This window comes from Clavelina lepadiformis, chromosome 1 (genome assembly GCF_947623445.1).
Source record: "Clavelina lepadiformis chromosome 1, kaClaLepa1.1, whole genome shotgun sequence".
Taxonomy (NCBI): Eukaryota; Metazoa; Chordata; class Ascidiacea; order Aplousobranchia; family Clavelinidae; genus Clavelina; species Clavelina lepadiformis.
The window spans coordinates 24669885-24693473 of NC_135240.1; the positions used below are offsets into that span (position 1 = coordinate 24669885).

The window sequence follows — 23589 nt, forward strand, 5'->3', positions numbered from 1 at the left end:
TTTTGTCGAATGTGACATTTGTCTACATAGTTAAAATTTGTAAAGTACTTGCTGAGTAATGCTTAAAGTAAAGGGGAAAGTGAATAAAACAAATTTATCTTTAATGAAAGGATGGTCTCCATTAGTAACTTTACTGAAAAATTTTTTTTTAATGAAATGTATTTATCTGGCAACATGCAACCCGTATTTAAGACAATAACTAATCAGCTTTAATCATGCCCTGAAATTAAATTTCTTAGCATCGAAGTAGACCCTTAACTACTCTTAGCGTTACTCGCAATTTCGCTCAGTAACCACTGTAGAATGTCAAAAAAGACAACTCGACGCGTCTAAGCGCTAGGTGTTAGTTGTAATACGCCTAAAAAGCTAATGCAAAAACATCCCCAAAAATGACGCATAGTACGAAAAAGTGATATTGTTAAATACAAAATTAGCATTGGAAATAATTAAACGAACTATCATGTACAACGATTATCAACATCGTTGTAGTCTACGTAGGAACTGTTGTATTTCTCCTTATGACGTTTTATACACAAAGCTGCGGTGACGTCACAAGAACACAACTTTTGCTTCCATGGGATTGTGTCACCTAAAGAAATAAGATAATGACGTTTCACTGAGACCAAGTTGTTATGCAAACTTGAAATAAAAGGTCTTAAATGACATAGACTTCGTGGAAAGCTTAAGTAATTACTATAGTAGATACATCCGTTTAGTTGCTTTTCTGGGAGTTTTTCACAAGAATTTACTGTAATTTTGCAGCCGCCTTACCGCAAATAGCCGTGCCTTCTGAACACGAATAATCATAAGAGAAAAGATGAACCTGCCACCACCACAGGTTATACTTATTTCTTACGCGGTAGTAGCACTTGTCATGTGAATAGCAGCACCTGCAACAATTACACGAAGCTTAGAGAAATATTAGTTAGATTTATTCGCATCAGCTTGGCTGGCGTAACCTAATTTCCTGATGGTAAAATCTAGGCTGCAAATCAGCAAAAAGATGTAATAAGCTTAAGAAAACCACACATGGGATGCAATACTCGCCTATCAATGTCATCAACTGGTTGCCCTTGTCCACCGAAACCGCAGAAACAGCCATAATCTGTGAGGTGAGTAAACGCCCACCATGGAAAGTGTGATTCACTATTTTGCACGCATTGAATGATTTTTCCAAATTGCCATACGTTTCTTCGTCGTCGGGAAGCGCGTTCAACCTAAATGAAATAAATTAAAAAATTCTTTTGAATCTTTTGAGGTGGTAAAATATCCCTGTAACGTATAAAACAATCTTGCAGTATCATGTAATTTGTGACGCTGCCAAGATAACAGGTAGTACCACAAAGTTGCAGACATAGCAACTATAGCACAGGAAACATAGTTTATTAACAGTGTACGAGAACTAATATGTTACGGACATGAACTCAAACTAAGAAATAAATGTAAATGTTAAAACCAAAGTTGCGGAAATATTTATAACGACACCTTACAGAAGTAGCTGCGAGGAAAAAGAACGCGAAATTTAGAGCTTACAGTACACAGTCAAGACGATATATAGTAGTAAACCATAATAGGTGCAAAGGCATTTTTCAAAATAACAGGCTGTGGTGAGAGAATCTGTAAGCTACTTCCGTACGGAGTCGTTATTAATATTTACACAACTTTGATTTGTAACATTTAAGTCTGTTTCCTACTCTGATGAAGGACATATGTTCATGTACGAAACATGTTAGTTCTGGTGCGTTGTTAAAAAATTATGTTTCCTGCGCTAGTTGCTTTGTTTGCAACTTTATGTTATTTGAAGTCGACTTATACTCTTCCTACGTTATATAACAAGAACTGTTTTGTCATAAAAAGTCACAAAGACACCTTTTCACCTTAACGCTGCTCATATCAGCACGAGCTGCAGATCCATTGGTCAAGTTGACGTTTTCCAGAAAAACAAAGATGATTGTTAAGTACACAAAATAAGATACTTTCATTTTACAATGTTAATATGTTTTTATCTTTCGACTATCTGTCGTGAAAATTTCTGCTAAATTCCTACCTACAAGTTCTCTAAGAACAATACCAGTATAAGATGAACGCCATGTGCGAGTCTAAGACATGGTAATGACTTATATAGGGTAAGGGCTCGAAACCAGACTGAGGCAATAATTGGAAAAGATTAACGTCATAGAGCCAAGCTAAACCGCAATTTTTCTGCGGTAGTACTAAGTCCATGATGACTAACCGAAAAGCAACCGTGTTCGGCAACCGAAAATATTATTATTGCCATGTGAACAGTTTATAAATAAAGGAAACACTTCAAAGTAAACCAGGAATGCCGGACGTGCAATATCGCATTTACGCATGTTACTGTAGGTCTTACACACATGCCTCATCCATAAACACTTACGTCATGAACGTCACATTTCTTGCTGCCGTGTCCACCTTGAATTCCCTCATTGACGTCAACGAGAATGATCGAAATCAAAAAGATGATTGCAGACTGCTCAAAATATCAATAGCGAATAAAATAAAACCAACTTGGAAAGTTTACTTTCAATGGTTCGCCAAATTATAGATGCATTTCAATATATCACCAGAAACAGAAACGTATATGGAATGTAAATGTGATAAGCAAGACTGAATAGCAAACGAAAAACTTTATTTACTTTAATAATTTAAAAGACGCATAAGATTAACTGCTGTAAGTTTTAATATAAATGAGAGCTTACCGTTTGACTATATTTTTCATCATTATATAAAAATATATATACTGAAAATGCCATTTGACAGTAAAACCCACTTGTTGTTTTAACCGAAGTTTGGTTTCTTTTGATGTATACTATACTATATACTACATATTTTAAACGAAAATGCGATGCAAATATGAAACACCAAAAATATCAGAGATAATAAGTTGATATAATAGCCCCTTTGGCTATGGCAAAACTATTTCAAAATATAAGCTAAAAACATTTGTATAAGATCAGGAAATTTACAATTGTACCCTACCACGCGAGAAAAATTTAAAATAGATTTCCACAAGAAAAAAGGTCTCGATATACGTCATTGCCGTAAAAAATTCCCAAACGCTTAACCTATGCGTTGGCAGAGGATTTGTTTGTAATTGTAGGCAGAAACTTTACATCAATTTAAGTTTAACGGCAAATTATGATCTCTCCGCCGTCGGTTGATGCAGATATTGCTTTGTAGTCTTTGCATTTCACTTCTGTATACGTTGTTTTGTCCAATATTTTATTTTTTTACAGACTGTAGAGTGTAGACTACTACTGCAATATTGGATTTTACTTCTGTTTTATGATGCTTGAGAAATTTTCAAACTTAAATTGCGATTGCTGAGAGTAAAGTAATAATTTTAGTGTAACATGGAAACTCTTAACTGTATTTAGCCTTCATTAATGTAATGTTTGCACTGCCGGGGTGACACGTGTTCGTGAATTAACGTGACATTGAGCACAACGTTTATACAACTGAGGTCTTAATTGCAATGACTCGATTCCATATTTATAGAGCATTGTTTTGCCGCCGCAGGCGAAAGTAAAACAATGAGTTCAGTGACGGCGAATTTTTCCAAAACGGAAGATTTTAAAAGAATAAAGAATCTTTGCCGGATCAAGCGCAAGCTGAAAACTATATGGTACTTATAAGTAACTTATACTTTAGGCTTAGGGTATTTACTGAAAAAACAACTTGACCTTAAATGAAAGAATGGTCCACAGTAATTATATAACTAAAAAGGAGGATTTTAAATAGTTTTTTCTTGCGAAATCCAATTCAACGTACAGTACTATATGAAGTATACATTAAAACAAGCATAACTTAATTTTCTTTGTATTCAAATTTACATAAAAGGGTAAAATAACATTTTAAAACTGTTTGAAAAGCTTTAACCAAGTAGTATGTTAATTACATAAATGTGAAGTGTTTGACACATTAAGAGTGTGTTTTGTTATTATTCGAAGGCCATACCCACTGTCGTTTATGACTTATTGAAGTATTGACGTAAAAATTCGACCTTTGCATCCGATGAAATCTAGTAATTTATTAAAGCCGCTAGGTGGAAGTGTTAAACCGTGACGTATTGATAGTTATTAGGTAGCTACAAAACTGTTATGTTTGCTTAAATAAACTTCATTAGCTCTTAGCTATATTATGGAATCTATTTAGCGAATGCTCCCATGCAGTATATTTGCATGCAATCAGTTATACCGGCTTCTTTCCTGTAAATTTCGTATACAAATTTGCAGACTGTAGGCCTACAAGTAGGCTAATTTCTTTAGTTTCGTTTATCTTACTGCATTGTGCTTGGGAGCGAAAATAAAATGCTAACTAGGTCTAGTAGGCGATAGCAATATTAAAGGAACCCCCTCAAGACTTAAAACACGTAAAGGATTTATACATTGACAGGCCGTAATGCTATGAGGCAGGCAAAAAAAGCTATAGGCCTAATAGCCTTCTTAAATGCTTTGGAGACCGACAGTACGGTAGATACTACCGTAACTTGGTGTTTAAGACAATTAATGCATAGTTTGCAACTTTTTATTTTTGATCATTTTTTAATCTCTTTATAAAGCAAATACATCCTCAACATATGACACGGGATCTAACCAAAATGCGTTCACTACAAACACGAACAATCGTACATTCATAACCTAGAATTTGCTTATAATGTGTTCGCCGTTCGTCAATTGAGTTTTCTTACATCATAGATTAAACATGCTTAGGCCATGCTCACATTTACTCATAGCCCATGACAAAATTCTTTATTCCTTATAAATCTGACACAATGTTTCTCGGGGGTGAGAGTATAAGGTGCCGAATTAATCGATCAAGAATGAACATAATTTTGCCAGGACCGACGAAGAGTTAACGAATCAGACAAACTGCCGAATTTAGTGAGTTCTATTATATTTTCAGACACTGAAAATAGGCAATTGTGCTTTTCTACGCGAGAAACGATCTTAAAATCGATTTTTTCGATATCGTATTGTGTCGTTTATTTTAGGTCATTAGCCGAAGGGGGAGGGAGGGCGAAAAATAAAATGTTGTTAAAATAAAAAATAAATATTGAATGATGAAATAAAAATTCCACCAGCAAACAATGAGCGAGAAAGGGCAGCAAAGCCCAATGATTTAAAACGTACATGAATTAATAAATGACTTGATAACAATGATTAATATAGTTATTGATCGGCAGGGTCATTAAACCCGACATACAAATATTATACACAAACAAGAAGGCAGAAAAATAAAACAATGCCGATAAATACAAAAAAACTTAAACAATAGCCTATCATAGTTTGTAATTAGATATTGAGGGGCGAAGTCTAAGGCAGTGTGGTGATTACAATTTATAGATGGGAGAAAAAAGATCGGCGTGACCTCATAGCTTCGCGATGACGTCAGACGGCTTGACATCATCAGAGATTTGCTGATGCAATATTCAGCAAGAAGCAAACGTCACACGACCTATTTCGTCATACATACATCACTTCCTTTTTTGCGTTTTGCTATATCATGCCTGTTTTGTCAAAGAAAGTGAACGTGCCTACAGAATGTTGTATTTACCAGTAGCCCTTCAGCAAAAGGCTTTATAAAGGTTTGTCTCCAATCTGTTAAGCAGAAGCTTGCGCGAGAATCAATAAACTGCTTGCTTTGTCAAACAATTCATAAACCGCCGCAAGGGAAACTTACCGCAAGATACCAACTAAGTTGTTTATCTCTGGTGGTATCGTCATGTTTGTCATAGTTGTGATTGCATACGGAAATTTTCATTCTTGAACAAATAGCATGGCATAGCCAGGATAGCCTGAACGAATGCAGTTTCCGGCTAGTGACGTATCCCGGTGCATTAGACCAGGTGCTTCCTGAGAATAATGCTATAAAGTCTAAAAAGTTAACCAAGTAGGCCTACCATATACAGTAATTGGGCGGTTGTGATCAAGAACAGGCTTGTGGCAATTAACTGCATGGTAGACCTGGTCACTCAGACTTATCACTTATGACGTAATAGAAATACTGTAATGTAAGCGTTAAGCTACTAGCCTTATAAGCAGGGTTGCCAACGGTCTGGACTCAAAAATAAGGACGACTAGGAAACAAAAGAAGAATACTACTTTACACAGTGCACAACAGGAGAAAGCAATCAATGTTCCGAAAATGAAAAAACGAGACACTATTTGCATGTTCTCAATTTTTGTATCTCTTTGGTACAAAATGGTATACTAAAGGTGTCAAAATGCCCAAAATACGAACCTCTACCCTAAAAATAAGATGAAAATAAGGACGCAAGTGAAAATAAGGACATTTCTTAGAAAAAAGGACAAAAATATTTTCAAAGACATGGACTTTCAAAATAAGGACAAATCTTAGAAATAAGGACGGTCTGGCAACCCTGCTTATAAGTTATATACGCTAGCTAGCAAACATAGCAGAGAACGCGCACTATTAATCTTTTTAAACAAATCTTATGTAAGCAAACGAACATAGTCTTGTTAGATGGTGACGCACAACATGTATAAGTGCACTATGTACAGTACTGGGTATATAACATACTAATGTTTCTGCATAGGAGTGTTTTGGTCTGTAGCTTAGCTTGCGTTTAACGCAAATTTTTATTAGCGAGTTGATGCAAAATAGAAGACAAAAAACTTAGGAAAAAGTTTTAAATTACAAGAATTTTGTAAGGACTTCAGAACGCTATTATTATCTTGCTGTTGTTTTGTTCTGTGTAAAATATACAGTTCATCTTTTAATGCAATTGAAATACATAGAAACACATCTTTTTGTAAATGTTTAATTTTGCAAATATTGGCACTTAGTGTGTGCAGAGTAGCATTGATTACTGGTAGCTTCAAAAATGCTAATCGTTGGTCGTATGGCCTTATCTTCTCCTGCGAGTGTCAGCAGAACTTTGTTGCAAAACAGTCATGGAAACTATCATGAAATTAAAACCATGTTATACTCTTCCTTCCATCTCCCAACTACTTGCCAGGTATGATGTCATATGTAACACAAGCATTATTTTCTTCTTTGTATTGAAAAGTATCCTTGTGAAGATCTGTTTATTTTTATTAAGCAGAAAGTTATTTTATCATTTGTTATTTTTTTCATTAGGCGATGGGCACAAGGTGGCTACATTCATCGAACAGTTTGTACACAAAGATAGACAAAGAAAAACAAGTTGGTGATAAACATGATGATGCAAGTCATCCTGTTCCAAACCTGCAGTTCGAGAAACTTCCACACTTTCGTGAACGCTTGATAGCAGAAGATGATATTACGCTGCCACAAAAGGAAACCAAAATCGCAAAGCAAGACACTGAAATCCATCCTGACATATTGGAGGCAAGATCGATACAGGATGGTGGTTATCGACTTCCGCATCCAATATGGAGTAATGAAGAAGTGGAATCTGTCAAAGTTACTCATCGACCTCCGCAAACGGTGTGTATATAATTCCTGCTCATTGCCCATGTACATAGATATATTGCAAAGATTGCTTTGTTATTTATTTGATTGCCATAGGCTATTGTGCTTTAAATGGTTGTCTTTTACATTGCTGTATGACCTTGTATCGATCATTGCTTGTATTGTCCATGTTAATTTTGTCAAAGGAATAAGATTATCCCAAGAAGGAAATTATATGAAAATGCTATAATGAATATTAAGGCAATTACCAATTAGAGTATATATTGAATTAAGGCCAGAAAAGATATTCTATGAACTTATTTATAGCTGTACTGTATTTTGAAGTTGTTGTGGTGATGATATTATTATGTTGCGGTCTGTAGATAAACTTTCACATACTCTTTAGTCTCTATATTGCTATTTTGAAAAAATAACTATTTTTCCACTGCTTTCTTTGCAGAAAGTGGACAAAATGGCCTTCTACACTGTGAAGGCTTTAAGGCAAAGTTTTGATGTTTTCTCAGGATATTCATTAGGAAAATGGAGAGGAAGTTTAGATGAAAAACAATGGATTAAACGAATTATGTTTTTAGAAACCATTGCCGGTGTTCCAGGTAAAGTCTGTATATATATCTTATGTATAACTGTTGTAATTTTGGCCAAAGGCATTCATGAAAAACTTTGGGTGAATTATGTGGATTTAATGAAGGTCATTCTAAATTTTCAATACTACTGGCTCAGAGGCATTTCCAATGCTAGTGTATTTGGAAATTGAGAATATCAGAAAATGATTTCTATATAGTGGTTATATAGCTAACCAGTAGTCCAACTTACAGTTCTACCATTGCTCACTACCAGTATTGCCAGCATAGCCAATTAGTCATTCTTTGGTGCATCAACTCATTTTCTATATCTGCCTTCGTCACTGCCATCAAATTTAGCAACCTCTATTGGTTTGCTTTGCAAACTTACCTTTATGTTATATCTATGATGTGATTTATTTTGCAGGTATGGTAGGCGCAATGGTACGACACCTGATTTCTCTACGTAGATTCAAGCGAGACCAAGGATGGATACACACGTTACTTGAAGAAGCAGAAAATGAACGCATGCACTTAATGACAGCTATGCGAATTGCCAACCCTGGCTTTATAATGAAAGCAGCTGTTGTTGGTGCACAAGGTAATATTTCTTGTGTCTTCTTATATGCCCGACACTAGAGTGGTCCACATGCGCGCCGCATGCAGCCCGTGGACAGATTTTGTGCAGCCCGCAAATACTTTCAGTCCACCGTATTTTCCAGTACAAAATCATCGGTTTGTTAAAATACAACTAAGTTTTATTTAAATCCATTATATAAGCCCACAGCCTGAGATAAGTCACACATCATTGAAGTGCAAGTCAATATGCGATTATTAAGGAGTAAGAATGCATTTTTACGGTGAACGTCACAGTATTGTGTGACGACACACACATGTGATGATTTTTGCTCTTTGCTGCAGATGCAGTGGCAAACGGGTAGAAAGTAACAAGAAGTGCATTATTTGTCATACAACAAAACATTACATTATTTTGATCAATAAATTTAGTCCTTTGCTTGCATTAGACTATAGAGTTTCCGCTATTTGCGGCCCGCAATGTTTTCCTCAAACCTTAATGTGGCCCTTTTTGCTGGCATTCTTGGACCACCCTGTCCTACACAGTAAATATAGATTTCAACAGGTGTTATTTTTGCTGTTTTGATTGTTCTTGTTGTTGGTAATGGTCCGTGTCTCTTCATGATCTATGATTTTGGTTGTTGGTAGTCAAAAAATTGTTGTATAAGTGTATTGCGTATGTACCCACTCAATATCGAACAGACTGTTTAGCCTTGAAGCACTTGGTTGGTTTCATGCCACTTCTGGAGTAATATTTGTCTTTCAAATTTCACCACCTAGTGGCAAGAATATAAATTGTTGTGAAAACCATTTTTACACTTGTGTTTTGCCAGGTGTTTTTGTTGTTGCTTTTTCCCTCGCATATTTCATATCTCCTCGATTTTGTCATCGATTTGTTGGCTATTTGGAGGAACAAGCAGTAGTAACATACACCGATTGTCTTGCTGCTATTGACACCGGAGAGCTGAAAATGTGGAGCCGCATGAAGGCTCCAGAAATAGCAGTGGAGTATTGGAAACTAAAAGTAAGGGTGCTAAATAGCGAAGGCGATCTATTTGCACATTTCGGTAATAGAATCATAATATTAACGTTTATATATTGCCTCCAGGATGATGCAATGATGCGCGATGTCATCTTAGCTATAAGGGCAGATGAGGCTCACCATCGAACTGTAAATCATGAACTAAGTAATCGAAAACCTGACGAACCCAACCCATATCCACCAGGAGAGTGAGGCTGCTTCAAGGATCACCAGTCTGATGAACTTGCCAGTGATTGTGTGGTTCTCTCAAAGAAAAACAAATTATTCATCTGTAATGTTAGTTTGCAATCATTGCGCAACATGTTATGCTTTCCAATTCCTTTCTCCATCCAAACTTAAGAAACATCAGTATTAATAGGTGTTGATTTACATGGTCGTACCATGGTCTACGTAAGTAAAATCGGTTACATTATTATGCTTCTCACAAGAAATGTAGCTGGTTTGGTTGGTAAATTCTCACAGCATAAAATAGTAAATGGTGAGCACAGTTGCATGTTTCATACAAATATTTGTGTAGTAAATATTTCAATGTTTTGTCTATAATGTGGCATATTTCTTTTATTGCAGATGTCTGGTGAAGCAATTTTTTATTTAGCTTCGTGTACTGCTGGTTTTGTTATACTTTATTCGTGTATTCATGTAGGTTTTGCTCTTAATCTGTCGTTTCCATTGAATGAATTTTATTCTTTTCAAATCGATTGAAAAGTGAACGTTTGTGGAAAAGGGTTGATTATTGATAAACATCCTGAATTTGTTAAAACGACAGTTATAAGTTGTTTAACACAGCTTTGCAATAAACAGTGTTGAAATTGCAATGCTCGGGTTGGGAAAATTGCATTTTCACAACATTTGCAATAGATAATTATGTGACACCAGTTGCTATTACTTACATTTTTATTCGGTATTTTAGCATGTTATTAAATTTTTACAAATAAAGAACCTCAGTTTAGTCTAAATTTGCCTTTGTCACGGGAATAGTGATAATTTTGACTAAACCTCTGCGTTGGTTTGAAAGTGACAGCCAGTTTTAGGTGCGATGGAACCAAACGCTAGAAAATATTCAGTGCGGTTCCATATGGAGCACTTCTACTTCGTGGCTGCTGTAGACTGACTGTGATCCTTAATTCATTGATGATATATTCAGATCAATAAACAAACTAGTTTCGGGGAAAAAGGCAGATAAGCCTTGCCCGCGCATCGATTTCCCGTCTGCACGTGTTATATTTGTTTAACTCACCTAAGTGTACTAGCAAAGTTAGATTAACCAAGTTTCACCACTACAAAGACGTTGTTCCACACAAGACTTACATACGTTGTAAGATACAACAGTAACAACACGGTCAGGTTTATTATATCTGAGCTTATTTTTGTAAAATTTAGTTTGTTTTAGATTGATTTATGCAAGCCCTTGAATTGCCCTATGAGGCAACGGCTTGATAGCGAAATTTAATTGGGATGACTCAAACAGCTTTTTTTTGTTGATGTCGTAATGGTATCCCTTGACGTAGGCAACGGGTTTTTATGAGACCATTTAAAACATTCCTCGATATGTAGTTTGCTATATTTCAGTTTTAGAAGATATCCGTTGTGTAAAAATGCAGCAACATCTGCATAAGTCCAAAACTAAAGATGTTTGTTTGTTGTTTTTGTAAAATATTTGTGCTTATTTTGGGTAACCCCCTTCCGTGCTATTTCGGTGAAAATTGTTTTAATTATTATGATTTTCTATCAAAACATGTCCAAGGAGATTATTCTTAAAGTAGAACGTGTATGTAATATAGAATAAATATTTTGAGTATCAAAGGTTTTTTGAAAATTTAACTTTACTGGAATAAGTTTTTTTAAATGCCAGTAAACAAGGGTTTTTGCCAATATCATTGATTATATGATGTCTTTCAATTAAGTAACATTTCTGCTTGATTGCGAATTGCTGCACGTTTCTCAATCTTTTGCAAGCGAAAGCCTGCGACAGTGCAGCTCCACGCCTGGGTGCATTGCCATACCAAAAAAAACAGTACTGAGTGCGCCTTTGCCAAACTCTGCCGTCTGGTCTGCAGATCAGCCGTGTCGGCACTCATGCACCACTATCTAAGTAGGCTATAAGCTGAAAAGCTAGCGGGTTACTTTACTTCTTTTCCTGTCCTTCCTCGTGAATAGTTTCCAATTCCAATAGTTTCAAATAAAAATAAGTACATATACCCAGACTTCTAACTGGTGGCAAGGTCAGGAACTACAGAATTATTACTAAGTTTAAGTTGCACAAAGGCTTTTCTGAGTCTGGGGATGAATGATTTGATGTCATACCACCATTTCCAGATGTAATGCTGTCACTGATTGTCAAACCAATTTTCTACAGCAAGAAAAGCATAAAATATAGTTCAAACTTTAAGGTCATTAGACAATTCCTGAACAAAATGGGTGTAAAAGAGGTTGCAAGTAACAAAAGCTTTGGCGGTTACCAGAAAGTTTACGAACACGAAAGTGAAGAATGCAAATGTATGATGCGTTTTGGTGTTTACTTTCCACCCCAGGTTTGTATTTGTTGTAGTCAGCCGTAAGATCATAATTGCATGTTGCATTGCATAAGAGTGATATTTTATTTCTTATGTGGGTGTGGCTATATACAAAATCGGTTTCATTTGCCATTAACAAACTGTCATGCGTTAGTACATATTGTCATCCAGGCGGAAACAAAAAAGTGTCCTGTTCTTTATTACCTCTCTGGACTGACCTGCACAGAGCAAAATGTTGTTACAAAAGGTGGGACTCAAGGACCAGCTGCAAAGAATGGTATTATCATTGTCACTCCAGACACCAGTCCAAGTATGGCAGTTCATCTGAATTTACTTACTGGAATTTGTAATTGCCCAAAACTTTCTTGTTGTTTCACAATCATTATAGTTGCTACTCTTTATCAAATGACCTACAACAGCCAAATGATAAACAAAATCCAAAAAACTGGATTGATATATGTTTGGTTTCTTTTGCAGGAGGATGCAAGATAGATGGTGAAGATGATTCTTATGATTTTGGGTCTGGAGCAGGATTTTATGTTGACGCCACAGAGCCCAAATGGAAGACAAATTACAGAATGTATTCTTATGTAACTAAAGAGGTAAGTCTGATTGTTTCTTTGTAATTACATTTGAAACATATTTTTGCTGTGTTATATGAGCTCTATTGAATTTATTTTGCAGCTGGTTCAGGTGATAAATTCCAACTTCACAAGTAAAGTTGATGCAGACAAGATGTCTGTGTTTGGGCACAGGTAAGAACTCTGCAAAGTTGATTATTTTCTTTTGCATAACTTTTACATAAAACTTTGAAATGGTAAATATGTAATGGACTGAATTTCTCCAGGTATAGTGTATTTTTATTGTTTAGCATGGGTGGCCACGGAGCTTTGGTTCTTGCTCTTAAGCAACCCGGCAAGTATAAGGTACCAGTAGACTATTCATTACACTTTCAACTTGCACTGTACAACAATATTTACTTCAAAATTCATAAAAAGCTGGTAATCAAAGAACATACTGTAGATCTTTTTGCATCTTACAGTCGGTGTCAGCATTTGCCCCAATAACCAATCCAACCCAGTGTGGGTGGGGCCAGAAAGCTTTGGGGGGATATCTTGGCACAAACAAGAGCACACATGAGGTAAATTCACTTATTCATGCCAATATAAATGGTGCCAGATTAAAGCCTTTTTGGATTTAAGACGCGTTTTGGTAATTGTCTGAAAATTGTTATCATAGTGACACTAAGTTTATTAGTTAGCTAACAAAATTACCCTAAATATAAAGGACGGGTCAGTCAGAGCCACAACAAATAATCTCACCAGATTTTTTGTTTTTGGAAATTCGTTCAGTATCAGATTTTTAAAAAGTCAAGTGGTACATTTTCACTTTTGCACATGATTACGCTAATCAGAAGTTGTAATGGCTTTTGTTTTTTGGTGCATTACAACATTACAAGCAATAGTTCTTATCAAATTGTCATCTTGTTCATAATTTATCTCCATTGCCTCTGCTTGATTGGCAGGTGTCCTACCAAAAAAAAAACAATGATAACATGCACAACAGCTTTCAAAGCAGACAATCGTTACACGACACTACTCACCATTAGCCTTGTGTTTTGTGCATAATGCAATTTGATGAAATAAATTGACAACAATGAAATTTTTGCACAAAAAATATTTTTTTCCTAAACAAAGCAACTACCGATATTTTGTGACATCAATCTTTGGCTTGGATTTTTGTTTGGTCCTGAGGCACATGCCTTGTTCTCCAAAAAATTAACTCAGGACTGCCTGTTGATCATGTGCAGTTATTCAATCAAAATTCACAACCTTATTATTTTGTAATTTCTAGGAGTATGACTCGTGTCACCTTGTGAGGAAGTACAAAGGTCCAAAGTTAGAGATATTAGTTGATCAAGGCAGTAGCGATCAATTCTTGCAAGAACAACTTCTACCGGACCATTTTGTCACTGCATGTGCAGATGCTGGAATGCCATTGCAACTGAGAATTCAAGAGGTATAATTATGTAATTCTGAATGTATTGGGATAATTATTTTTTGCCACTTTTGGAAAAATGCCTTTTTATTTGAATTAATTAGCTTTGATACTTTTCCAGGGATACGACCATAGTTACTTCTTCATGTCTTCTTTCATGGAGGACCATATCAATCATCACGCCAAGTTCCTTAATGCTTAAGATTGTGTGTGCAATTTTTACTATGCCTTATAGAATTAGTCAATTTTAATTTTGTAATCAAGCAATAATTCACTTGCATAATAAAGTGTATCTGTATGTTTTCCGCACTCCTGTCCGCATTGAGTTAAAGTTCAATTATGGCTAGAATTTCTTAGAAAATGCAAGTTATGTTATAAATATAAAAATGCTGCCAGAGACAGTTTTTTCTGTCACAACTACTACCTTTTGCAAACTGTGTATGGCATCTTCATTAATGATGATCAGTCAAGTGCTATTGTTATATTTGGCTAATTCCAGTTGCTTTTTAAATAAATGTATGATTTGCATATGATGTACTCATCGAAAACAGAGGTAGCAAACATAAACATGACGGCATTAGTCATTTTCTGAACTAGATGATTCAGAAAGAGCAAGCACATTATTTTTCATTGTTTTGTTTGGAATAACCACCTTTCTCTGGTTATTCCTGCGTTTTGTAGGTTTTGTTTTTATTAGATGTTTGTTGCTTTCTTTGTTAGTAGTTTGTTTTTCTCCCTTGTCCGACCCTGTTCCGAGAAGTGGGGCAACCGCTCTCATTACCCTTTTGCTTTTTGTTTTTAGAGTTCTTGGCAGGACAGTAACTCTTGGAAAATAAGTTGTTAGTATCTGCTGCTGTTTGGCATTTCTTTCTGATGCTCTCTTCAAAATCGGAAGCAATGCTTCGTCCACCCTCCCTCTGACATAGAACAAAATTAGAGCAAAAGTGTTGAAATGGAAACTATTTTAAGTTTTCACATTTGACACATCGTTTAGGTTGAAAAATTCATTACCTGGCCCATTTAAGTCTTTCCGAGGCAAAATCCCGAATACCATCCAGATCAGGCAATCCCCAGCTGAAAGTTTCCTTGGATTCATTTACAACTGGTTTTATGTATGCATCTACCACCATCTGTGAGGGAAAACTTGAAGGTAGATTAACCTTGCGCAGTTGCCCCTTTATCTTAGTTTCCTTAACAATCAAATTAACCTGCACAAAAATATATGATTTAAAACTTCTGAAGATACTTTTCTCTTACACAACTTAAGAGGCCGTCAAACAGGTAAAACTAAGATCTCTATGATTTTGTTGGACTCTTACGTAGGGCTTTAAAAAACCTGTTTAGACGAATCAGAAGGCGCCATGGTTGGTGTTGTTTTCTAGCCTGGGAATTACCTTAGCAGTTGGCATGCTTCAATGTCCTACGTCGCGTGCAGAATTAGGCTAAAAATTGTCATGAAAGTAGCTGAAATTGTTTTTTAGGCCAAAAATTCTAGTGTCGATTTTGCGCCTCTGTTAAAAAAAATTTGAATCATTGTTTTTTAATGGCGGTTTATGGAATGATAGTCCAAAGCATACCAAAGTGTCATGCAAAATTGCAGAGAGCTCCATGGAGGATTTTTCAAGTAATCAGTTTTTTTATTAAATTAATTGTATAATAAACCAAACAGGAATTTTATGGCTATTTTTGACGGCGCCTTAACTTCTTATGTTTAGTTTGTAAAACATCTCAGTTACATTATTGTCAGCAGTGTTATAAAAAATTTTACAACCTGTTTATGAGCCAATTGCCACCACTGTTTGAACTGCAATAGACTCTCTATGCCTTGGCCAGGAAATTCTTTCATAATCTCGAGTGCTTTCACTGGACCAACTCCATCAATCCCTGCAATAAATAATTTAAGTACTGGCAGACATACAAGAAACAACCTCAGAGATTGATGCGAGTGCACTCCAATATGAATATTAATCATCACAGTTGAATTTAATGACATTCGTACCGGATGTATAATCGCAGCCACTGCACAAAGCAATGTTTATGAAATGACTTTGTTCGAGTCCCAACTCAGCTTTTATGTCCACAAATGAGTAGGAGGATGGATTCCGCTTCTTGTCGAAAACATCTTTAAGCACGAACTTGCCACCAAAAAGCCAGATATCAGAATCTTCCGTGATAGTACCCATGGTGAGTCCAGCATTTTCAAGAAACGCACATTGAGATTCCGCCTCCTGAGGACTGATGATGTAAGGAACCCCGAAGAGCTGGAGAAGATTTTGGCACTCCACTGTTGCCGTATTCGAAACGTCTCTTGCAGCTCTAGCAGAAGTTTTTATCCTTTCTAACAGAGCAGCATCTTCAAGGTCCAATTTCTCTCCGATAAATGCTAAATCCTCCTCATCAAGTCCTTGCCATGGATTGATCTCGCTTTTGCTTTGGCTATATGAAAATACATGTATATATAATTGAAAGCGGTAAAGCCATAGAGGTTAATATAAAACCACAAATCAACACAATTAGCAAACTTAACTTTTTACCATTGCAGCCTATTTATTTTGTTCGGGTGCCTAACAAAATGCAAAATGAACAATGTGAGCAGGATTTTCAAAGCTCAGCTATCTTTTAGTCATTTAATGAGCTTCACCTGATTTCCTTTACACCCTTCTCTTCTTGGGAAGAAGTTTCAGACAGAGTGAGAGAACCTTCCTCATCGACTGGAACAAAATCCTCATCACTGCTTAGCAGTTGTTTGACTTCTTCATCGTTTCTTCTTTGTTTGTCATTTCCATTTATAGGATTATCAGTTATGCTCACATGTTTTGGAATAGTCACGTCATTTTTATGAATTTTCTTAAAAGCGGTTAGGTCCGAATCCTTGAGCAAAGAACCTTCAACTTCAAAAATATTTCCTTTTGCCTGTAATCTATCTGAAAACACTTGATCCACCTTGATAGCAGCAACTGCAACATCCTGGACATATTTCCAATCATGCTTGTTCACAATGACCTGCTCCTTGCTTATACTTGTATTTATCGTACCTAACCCTGCAGTATGATCCGGTGAGCTGATTGAAACGATGGGATTGACTTTATCTGAGCATGGCAAAGTTTGGTCAGTAAGTTCTATAACGTTTCCATTTTCACCATTTGAATCTTCTTTTTCTTCAAAAGCACTTCTGTCACTCAAGGAGGGCCTAATCTCCGTAATATCTTCGTTGCTGCTTTCAGAACTCATATCATCTTTCAACAGTTGTGCAGAGTTGTTAGGTTCCGGTGAGCCCACAGTCAAGTGCACTTCCTTTGAGGAGGATGGGGTTGGCAAATCTGCATCCTTATCCTTCAGCATAGAAGAAATGTAAAAGTAAAACTTTGCATTTTCACATATTTAGCAAACACAAAAATATCATATTCGAGCCAAAGCCATTGGAATTGAGACTTCAAATAACATATTTAAAATACAAGAAACTGTTTTCATTATAAATCTCTATATGACGTGGCCTTAACTCAAAGTATTTAATTGTTTATCAATGGCAGCTTACGTTATCATTGAGTTTCTTTTTCAAGCCTTTGATCAAGATGTAGTGGGTTGTGTCATCAGAACTTATTTTCTTTGCCTCAATACTCTGCATCTCATACCGAGCATTAAATCCAAGTTCTTCCATAGACATGGCATTATCCATTTCCATTTTGTGCTCAATTTTTTCAATCCTTTCCGAAATATTTCTCTTTGCCAATAGCCCTGCCAAAAACGAAAGCAGCTGAAGATGGGAAGAGTAACTTTTACTTTATTGGTCTTGATCTGAATTATTCATAATTGCCGTATTTACAAAAATTATATTTGTGACATTACTTTTAAAGTTTAAACGATGTTACATTTGGAATAACATGTCAAAGATACATGGTTAAAGTGATTACCAATTAACCTTTTAACTGATAGCTGGAGAAGGATTCAGAATTATCAGGCATTGTTTCAATTTGTGTTCTACGTCGTTTTCTAATTTCTTTTATGTCATGTAACAATTCATGTTGTATGTCTTGAGGAAGGGCTTTGAAGTCATCCGAAGTAAAATCAATTGCCATCATTTGTTGAAAATCACCCTGCCAGACGAAGTAAGTTCAAACATATATCACATGATAACTTATATAGCATTTGTAATAAAAAGCAGCAAAATATGGAAATATCAAACATACATACAGCCTTGGTAATGTAGTATTAAATTTGTAAGAGTTAGCATTCCAATCATCTTAGTATAGTTTTTTCTAATTTTAAGCTTAGTGATACAGTAGGTATCACTCAAAACATCCAACCTGGTCCCAGCCAATCACTGGCGCAGCTAGACCAGCAACAAAACAACTAACCTGATGGTAAAAATGCCACCAATTCCTTATTCAAAACAAAAAAAATGTCGCAAAATGGTTTGTTTAAGTATCATACCATTGGTAGTATGTTTAAAAGCAAGCATCAGTAATTAAAAAAAAGTGCACATAGAATTGTAAATAAAAAATAGAATAAAAAATAAGTTTACTAACTAGGGATTTTACAATGTACTTTAAATAGGAAAATTTCATCTCAAGGCAAATTGGATTTGACAGATGGATTTATTAACTTGCTTCTACTGTATTAGTTCTGGCAGAGTATAGTTTCACCGGAAAAAATCTTTTAAAGCATATTTCTTACATCAACGTTAACCATCCAGATTCCAGACGGTTAACTCATGCTAACCTCAATGTAACCCAAACTATCACCTCAAACCTAACTAACTCCTAAACCTTAATCTAACAAGTTATTGAGATTATTAGTTATTAATCTAACAAGATATTAATGACATTTAACTTTTTGCGTGTCTTTTATCATATACCAGCTGCCGACATCTAACTACACAATTCGCCAAAAAAATTACTTCAATTAGATATTGTGAACAATTAAATATAAAGACAATGATTCGGTAAACATAATTAACTTGTAACCGTTTTCTTCCTAAAATATGACTGGTAGTATATAGCATGCGCAAATAACTTTGCGCCCCAAGTTTTCGGACAAAACACAGCCATTTTAATGTGAATTTGCAACGTAAAAAGAGCTGGAAGGTACTACATGATACAACACGGAGACTTCAAATCATTGCCACTTGCTCTTCAGCTTCAATTTAATGTATGTCTTATATATTAAAGAAAAAATGTAAAAACTCTCATGGAGGTTATTTACAAGTTTTTCTAATTTATATAAAACTTTTTAAGATATATATATATATTATGTTTTATGTGTTTTATATAAAAAAGTAAAAAATTTGACACTCACAGACATTGCTGCTCCATAAACGGCTTCCCTGGTGGATGCTCTTTTCCTCCATTGCTCCTCCCTCTCCTCATCAGAGCTATCCAAGGAGTTTTCCAATGGATTTTTTGCATCAGGAAGTTTAAAAATGTCATCTTCCTGGTTAACTTTTCCTAAAAACATTGTCTATTGAATGGCCGTAAACATCCTCTTGTGTTCATTAATGTGGCAGTAGTTACTTGCTTCTTGGACGGCTTTTGTTGCCGCATCTATATTTAAAGCTTTTTCCTTCGTGTCTTCATCACCAGTGTCCTTGCCTGGTCTGTAATAATTGACATAAATCGGCCTATTAATCAACTTTCACTAATCCGAACCTGTGAGGTTGTGACAGTTAAGCACAACTGACTACAAAGTTGGCTTTTATTTAACTCACCCCTTTGGCTTTGTCAATTCAAGAACTCGTCGTTTGAGATAATTCTGCAGCAACTTTTCTGTAGCAGATTTTTTCTCTTTTATTTGAGAATACTTCTTTTGTCGGCGATCATTGAGTGTTTGTTGCTTAAGCAATGGAGCTTGACCATCAAAAACAAATACTGGTTTCACACCAAAGTAAAGAAGTTTGCATATTCTGTAGAAGTAAAACAAACATTAGACATACAATCAAGATGACATATACAAAAAAGCAAACATTGAAGCAAGATATTTGAATGTATTAGGCTATGCATTATGAATTTTACACACAATTTTACTACACACTTATGAATTCCTTTACAAATATCATCTTATGCTTATGCTAATCTCGACATATGCCATGATTCAGACCTGTTGAAAAGTGTGATCAAGTGGGCATTGTTTGCGCTGTATCCATGCAAATCTCTCATGCCTTTCACAGCCATATTGAGCCATATGCTAATATCTAAAACGGGTAAAACAAAGAAAAACATTGCTACCACGTAAGCAGTTAATATCCACATCAGAGATTTGTAAAGAAATTGTGAATGTTGATAGTAATAATAACTATACAAGTCAATTTGTACAGGTATATTTACATTGAACACTTTTAGTACTAATTTTTTACATAAGCGATGACGGGTTTCAAATTTAAGATGCAAAATTACAAACCTACGGCAAGGATTTTGCCTTCAAGTGACTCCAGGGTTACAGGTCTGCCTGTGCCTTCAAGCAGTTTCCACAAACCTTTTACACCCATTATTGATTTTATCCAAAGGTCCTGACTGACACCACAGCGAAATAAAACTTCATTTTATGTAGGCTAAAGATTTTCATACAACAGTCAGGAAATGCACAGGCAACGTCTATATAGCAAACCTTTACACCAGAGAAAACATACAATTACATAACACTGTCTTATTTTGTTACGATAAAATTTCTTTTTTGTAACGTTGGTAAGGTTTTTATAATAAAAAAATAACAGCAGAAGATGTCTCATGCAACCCTTTCATTCTCAAAATTACAACTATCAGTGTACTCTTTTCGCAAAAGAAATAAATTTAATCCTTATCTTAGCAATGTATTCAAGATCATAGCTTATACGCTGTCAGGTTTTTGAAATATTTACATCAATTTTCACTAGTGTTAAGAAAAAGATAAAAATTTTTCACAAAGCATGCCACCACAATATATCTTGTGTCAGAAGAAGAAACACGTGCAGTGACACATTCATATTTACAATCAGGAATCCTAAATACACATTATAGTTGGTATTACAGCATATATTTTCAAAAGTGCAATAAAATTCAAATCATAATTACGTCCAAAATGTCAAAGTCAGGAAAGTTACATATAGCTCCCCAAAAACTAAAATAAACTTTACATTGACGTAAGAGTAAAATATATTGCCACTGTTTCAGATAAAAAAATTATGGATGAAATGCATCACCTCTATAAATTAATGTAGTTAAACAATACCTCACTGTGAGTACCAACTCATGCAATATAGAGAACTTTTGCGAAAAATAAAACCAACAATAATTGATAAGCATTATAAGTCAAACAATGCATGTAAAAGAACAGGTGAACATATAAACTCAAGTGTTTTGCTTTAGAAATTAGATCATTTTCCTGGTTTAAGAAATAAAAAACTTAAATTCAGACGTCTGCCTTAGCACCAACAAGAGGAATATCCTTCATATCACTCTTAAAACAAAGGTATTCGCCTATGACAACCATTAAAACAATACAAACAATCTGAACTAACCACCAAGCTAACTGGGTGGGAAAGTGGCGTGAATAAATACAGCAAATTAAGAAATGAAACAGGTGCAAAGTGCAAGTAAAATCCAAACACTGCTTCGCTTTTTGCACAACGTACCACAGTGCAAGTGCACCAAATGCAGAGTTTGTAATATGTGCTATTAACACAAGTCGATTTGCTTGTCCGTAATAGTGAATTGCCCCGGAGTCAAATATATAATGGAGAGATGGGGAGTAACTGCCTAGCGCTAAACATAATGCTGACAAAAGTCCAAGAGTTGCGTAATGAAGACATTGCATGGTAATCATCTGTGCCAAGATCAACGCTGGGTCCCAGACAAAACTACGAAACCGACCACTGAGATTCGCTGATGGTGTATTGGTGCTTAATTTTTGATACTGTATCACTGAAGGAAACGCTCGTGTTACAATTCCATTAACAGTGTTCCAAAATCTCTGCGCAACACCTAAGTGTGCCATTAAAGATATTCAGATCGAAGCTTGCTGAAGTTAGGTACGTTTAATATCTTGGTCCTTTTGGTACAGACTTCACATTCAAACACTTGGTCAGCACTACTACAAATGTTACAGTTTAAAGTATAAGCCTGGAAGCACAAAAATCACAATATTCAACTCAGAACTTTTTTGGCATGAATTCTGTTTATCATTAAAATGTAAATATGAAATATATACATTGGACATTTATAAGTGTAGTGTATGCCAAACCTACATTATAGGGATTGCAATGTGGTTACTGTGGTTGGGATTTAGCCTAAATTCTGGTTGGTTTGGCAATAAAATTTGTTTGTTCATAGTGCTCAGTAGGCAGGCAGGCTAGTGCCACTGGGAATCATTTTATTTGCTTATTTATACATTATCACAGGCTATATAAATTGGCAACCAAGCAACAACCTTTTCATTGTTTATTTATAAATCGATGTGAAGATGAAAAAGTTTGGTGTGCGTAAGTACGTTGATAAATCGGGTCAGGTGCAGAGGTGCACAACTAGATGAAATCACAATTTGAGTAGCTGGGGTTTAGTATGCAAAGTCACCCTGTGGTTGTGCACTTCTGCACTAGACCGGATAAATCTCATGCCGTGCATTCAGACACCACATTTTCCACAACTGTCAATCCAGCCATCTGATGTACAGTATGCATGAATTTGCTGGGTCTCACCGTCTTGAACTTGATTATCTGACGTGACGTATCTTGACCAGTGCATACTTTTCGCTCCCCACAATCAATGGTAAAAAATAAAGGATACGATCTCAAACGTAGACCCTACACCCTCAAGTGGAAAGTACAACAATCGTGAGTAGAAAGACCCAAAACTTGATGTGTAGGCATCCGCTGAAGGCACATCTCTTTGTATTTTATTATAAATTGACGCGAAGATAAAAACCATTTCGGCATTTAAGTTTTTAAACTTTGTGCGTACAGGTGTCATACTTCCCACTACGGCTTACACCAATACAGTCTGACAGTATACAGGTATAGGTGTACTTCTTCACTCACATATACGGCATTGACTAAACGACAATGTCATTATGACATACCAAACGATCCTAGCTTGCCAATCTGGATCGACTAGGCTAAGCTGTGGAAAAAGTAATGCATCATTATTTCTTTATTTGTTTGTCATTCCTTCTCATTCAAGCTTTCAGTAGGTGAAAAAGTAAAACAGATCCTATGCGCTCATAGACACCACTTTCCAGGCTATCACTACAGTACGAAGTGGACTGAAGACTAGAGTCCCATCTGTGACAGACATTTATGACGTCATTTACTACAAATCTGCTCAAAGTGCGACATCCTTTTCTTTAGTCAGGTGACGATTAAATTTCTCCCAGACTTTAAGGGATACAACTATTCAAAAGAATATATTTCAAAATTCTATTTCTGAACACGAATTTCTATGTACCATTCTCACATCATGCCCTAATAAAAATTATACATTCCTTAATTTTTTTT

At 35.6% G+C, this 23589-nt stretch overlaps 5 protein-coding genes across 8 annotated transcripts; 2 read left to right on the top strand and 3 right to left on the bottom strand.

The window, feature by feature from the left end:
• Positions 1 to 328: 328 nt before the first annotated feature.
• On the bottom strand, positions 329 to 2074 carry LOC143456509 (basic phospholipase A2-like). The gene is made up of 4 exons (XM_076955174.1): positions 1878 to 2074; positions 1048 to 1217; positions 772 to 890; positions 329 to 589 (listed from the first exon to the last, which is right to left on the bottom strand). Exons 1-4 carry the CDS (start codon positions 1980 to 1982, stop codon positions 459 to 461), a joined length of 525 nt encoding a protein of 174 aa, XP_076811289.1. The 5' UTR covers positions 1983 to 2074; the 3' UTR covers positions 329 to 458.
• A 4676-nt stretch (positions 2075 to 6750) lies between these two features.
• Positions 6751 to 10574, top strand: LOC143456429 (uncharacterized). The gene is made up of 6 exons (XM_076955168.1): positions 6751 to 7003; positions 7126 to 7455; positions 7880 to 8033; positions 8428 to 8601; positions 9410 to 9600; positions 9685 to 10574. The coding sequence occupies exons 1-6, from the start codon at positions 6869 to 6871 to the stop codon at positions 9808 to 9810; spliced, it is 1110 nt and encodes a 369-aa protein (XP_076811283.1). The 5' UTR covers positions 6751 to 6868; the 3' UTR covers positions 9811 to 10574.
• Positions 10575 to 11886: 1312 nt separating this feature from the next.
• On the top strand, positions 11887 to 14657 carry LOC143456461 (S-formylglutathione hydrolase-like). Its single transcript, XM_076955171.1, has 8 exons — positions 11887 to 12149; positions 12303 to 12441; positions 12609 to 12733; positions 12816 to 12886; positions 13003 to 13057; positions 13174 to 13272; positions 13986 to 14150; positions 14251 to 14657. The coding sequence occupies exons 1-8, from the start codon at positions 11940 to 11942 to the stop codon at positions 14329 to 14331; spliced, it is 945 nt and encodes a 314-aa protein (XP_076811286.1). The 5' UTR covers positions 11887 to 11939; the 3' UTR covers positions 14332 to 14657.
• On the bottom strand, positions 14596 to 20752 carry LOC143456152 (DNA excision repair protein ERCC-5-like). Of its 4 annotated transcripts, none has more exons than XM_076955146.1 (12): positions 20523 to 20752; positions 20223 to 20316; positions 19834 to 20028; positions 19640 to 19722; positions 19425 to 19573; positions 18049 to 18223; positions 17665 to 17864; positions 16771 to 17462; positions 16129 to 16565; positions 15901 to 16013; positions 15141 to 15337; positions 14596 to 15046 (listed from the first exon to the last, which is right to left on the bottom strand). In XM_076955146.1, exons 1-12 carry the CDS (start codon positions 20608 to 20610, stop codon positions 14707 to 14709), a joined length of 2763 nt encoding a protein of 920 aa, XP_076811261.1. In that variant the 5' UTR covers positions 20611 to 20752; the 3' UTR covers positions 14596 to 14706. The 4 variants fall into 4 exon arrangements, 3 of the variants coding, with proteins under 3 accessions (XP_076811261.1, XP_076811262.1, XP_076811263.1); XM_076955147.1 differs by having other exon boundaries at positions 20527 to 20658; XR_013117029.1 differs by lacking the exon at positions 14596 to 15046 and adding an exon at positions 15466 to 15640 and having other exon boundaries at positions 15198 to 15337.
• LOC143456493 (protein SYS1 homolog) lies at positions 20730 to 22243 on the bottom strand. The gene has a single exon (XM_076955173.1). It carries the CDS (start codon positions 22092 to 22094, stop codon positions 21510 to 21512), a length of 585 nt encoding a protein of 194 aa, XP_076811288.1. The 5' UTR covers positions 22095 to 22243; the 3' UTR covers positions 20730 to 21509.
• Between the last annotated feature and the right edge of the window lie 1346 nt (positions 22244 to 23589).

Coding starts and splice junctions, on each gene's coding strand:
- LOC143456461 (XM_076955171.1), top strand. CDS start 11,940: ATGCTGTCACTGATTGTCAAACCAATTTTCTACAGCAAGAAAAGCATA. Junction 12,734..12,815: donor ATTCTTATGTAACTAAAGAG/GTAAGTCTGATT, acceptor TTTATTTTGCAG/CTGGTTCAGGTGATAAATTC. Junction 13,058..13,173: donor AGCAACCCGGCAAGTATAAG/GTACCAGTAGAC, acceptor TGCATCTTACAG/TCGGTGTCAGCATTTGCCCC.
- LOC143456429 (XM_076955168.1), top strand. CDS start 6,869: ATGCTAATCGTTGGTCGTATGGCCTTATCTTCTCCTGCGAGTGTCAGC. Junction 7,004..7,125: donor ATCTCCCAACTACTTGCCAG/GTATGATGTCAT, acceptor TTTTTTCATTAG/GCGATGGGCACAAGGTGGCT. Junction 8,602..9,409: donor AGCTGTTGTTGGTGCACAAG/GTAATATTTCTT, acceptor GTGTTTTGCCAG/GTGTTTTTGTTGTTGCTTTT.
- LOC143456493 (XM_076955173.1), bottom strand. CDS start 22,094: ATGGCACACTTAGGTGTTGCGCAGAGATTTTGGAACACTGTTAATGGA.
- LOC143456152 (XM_076955146.1), bottom strand. CDS start 20,610: ATGGGTGTAAAAGGTTTGTGGAAACTGCTTGAAGGCACAGGCAGACCT. Junction 20,317..20,522: donor AGGCAAAATCCTTGCCGTAG/GTTTGTAATTTT, acceptor TACCCGTTTTAG/ATATTAGCATATGGCTCAAT. Junction 16,014..16,128: donor TGGCTGCGATTATACATCCG/GTACGAATGTCA, acceptor TATTTATTGCAG/GGATTGATGGAGTTGGTCCA.
- LOC143456509 (XM_076955174.1), bottom strand. CDS start 1,982: ATGAAAGTATCTTATTTTGTGTACTTAACAATCATCTTTGTTTTTCTG. Junction 891..1,047: donor CCAGTTGATGACATTGATAG/GCGAGTATTGCA, acceptor TAATTGTTGCAG/GTGCTGCTATTCACATGACA. Junction 590..771: donor AGAAGGCACGGCTATTTGCG/GTAAGGCGGCTG, acceptor TTATTTCTTTAG/GTGACACAATCCCATGGAAG.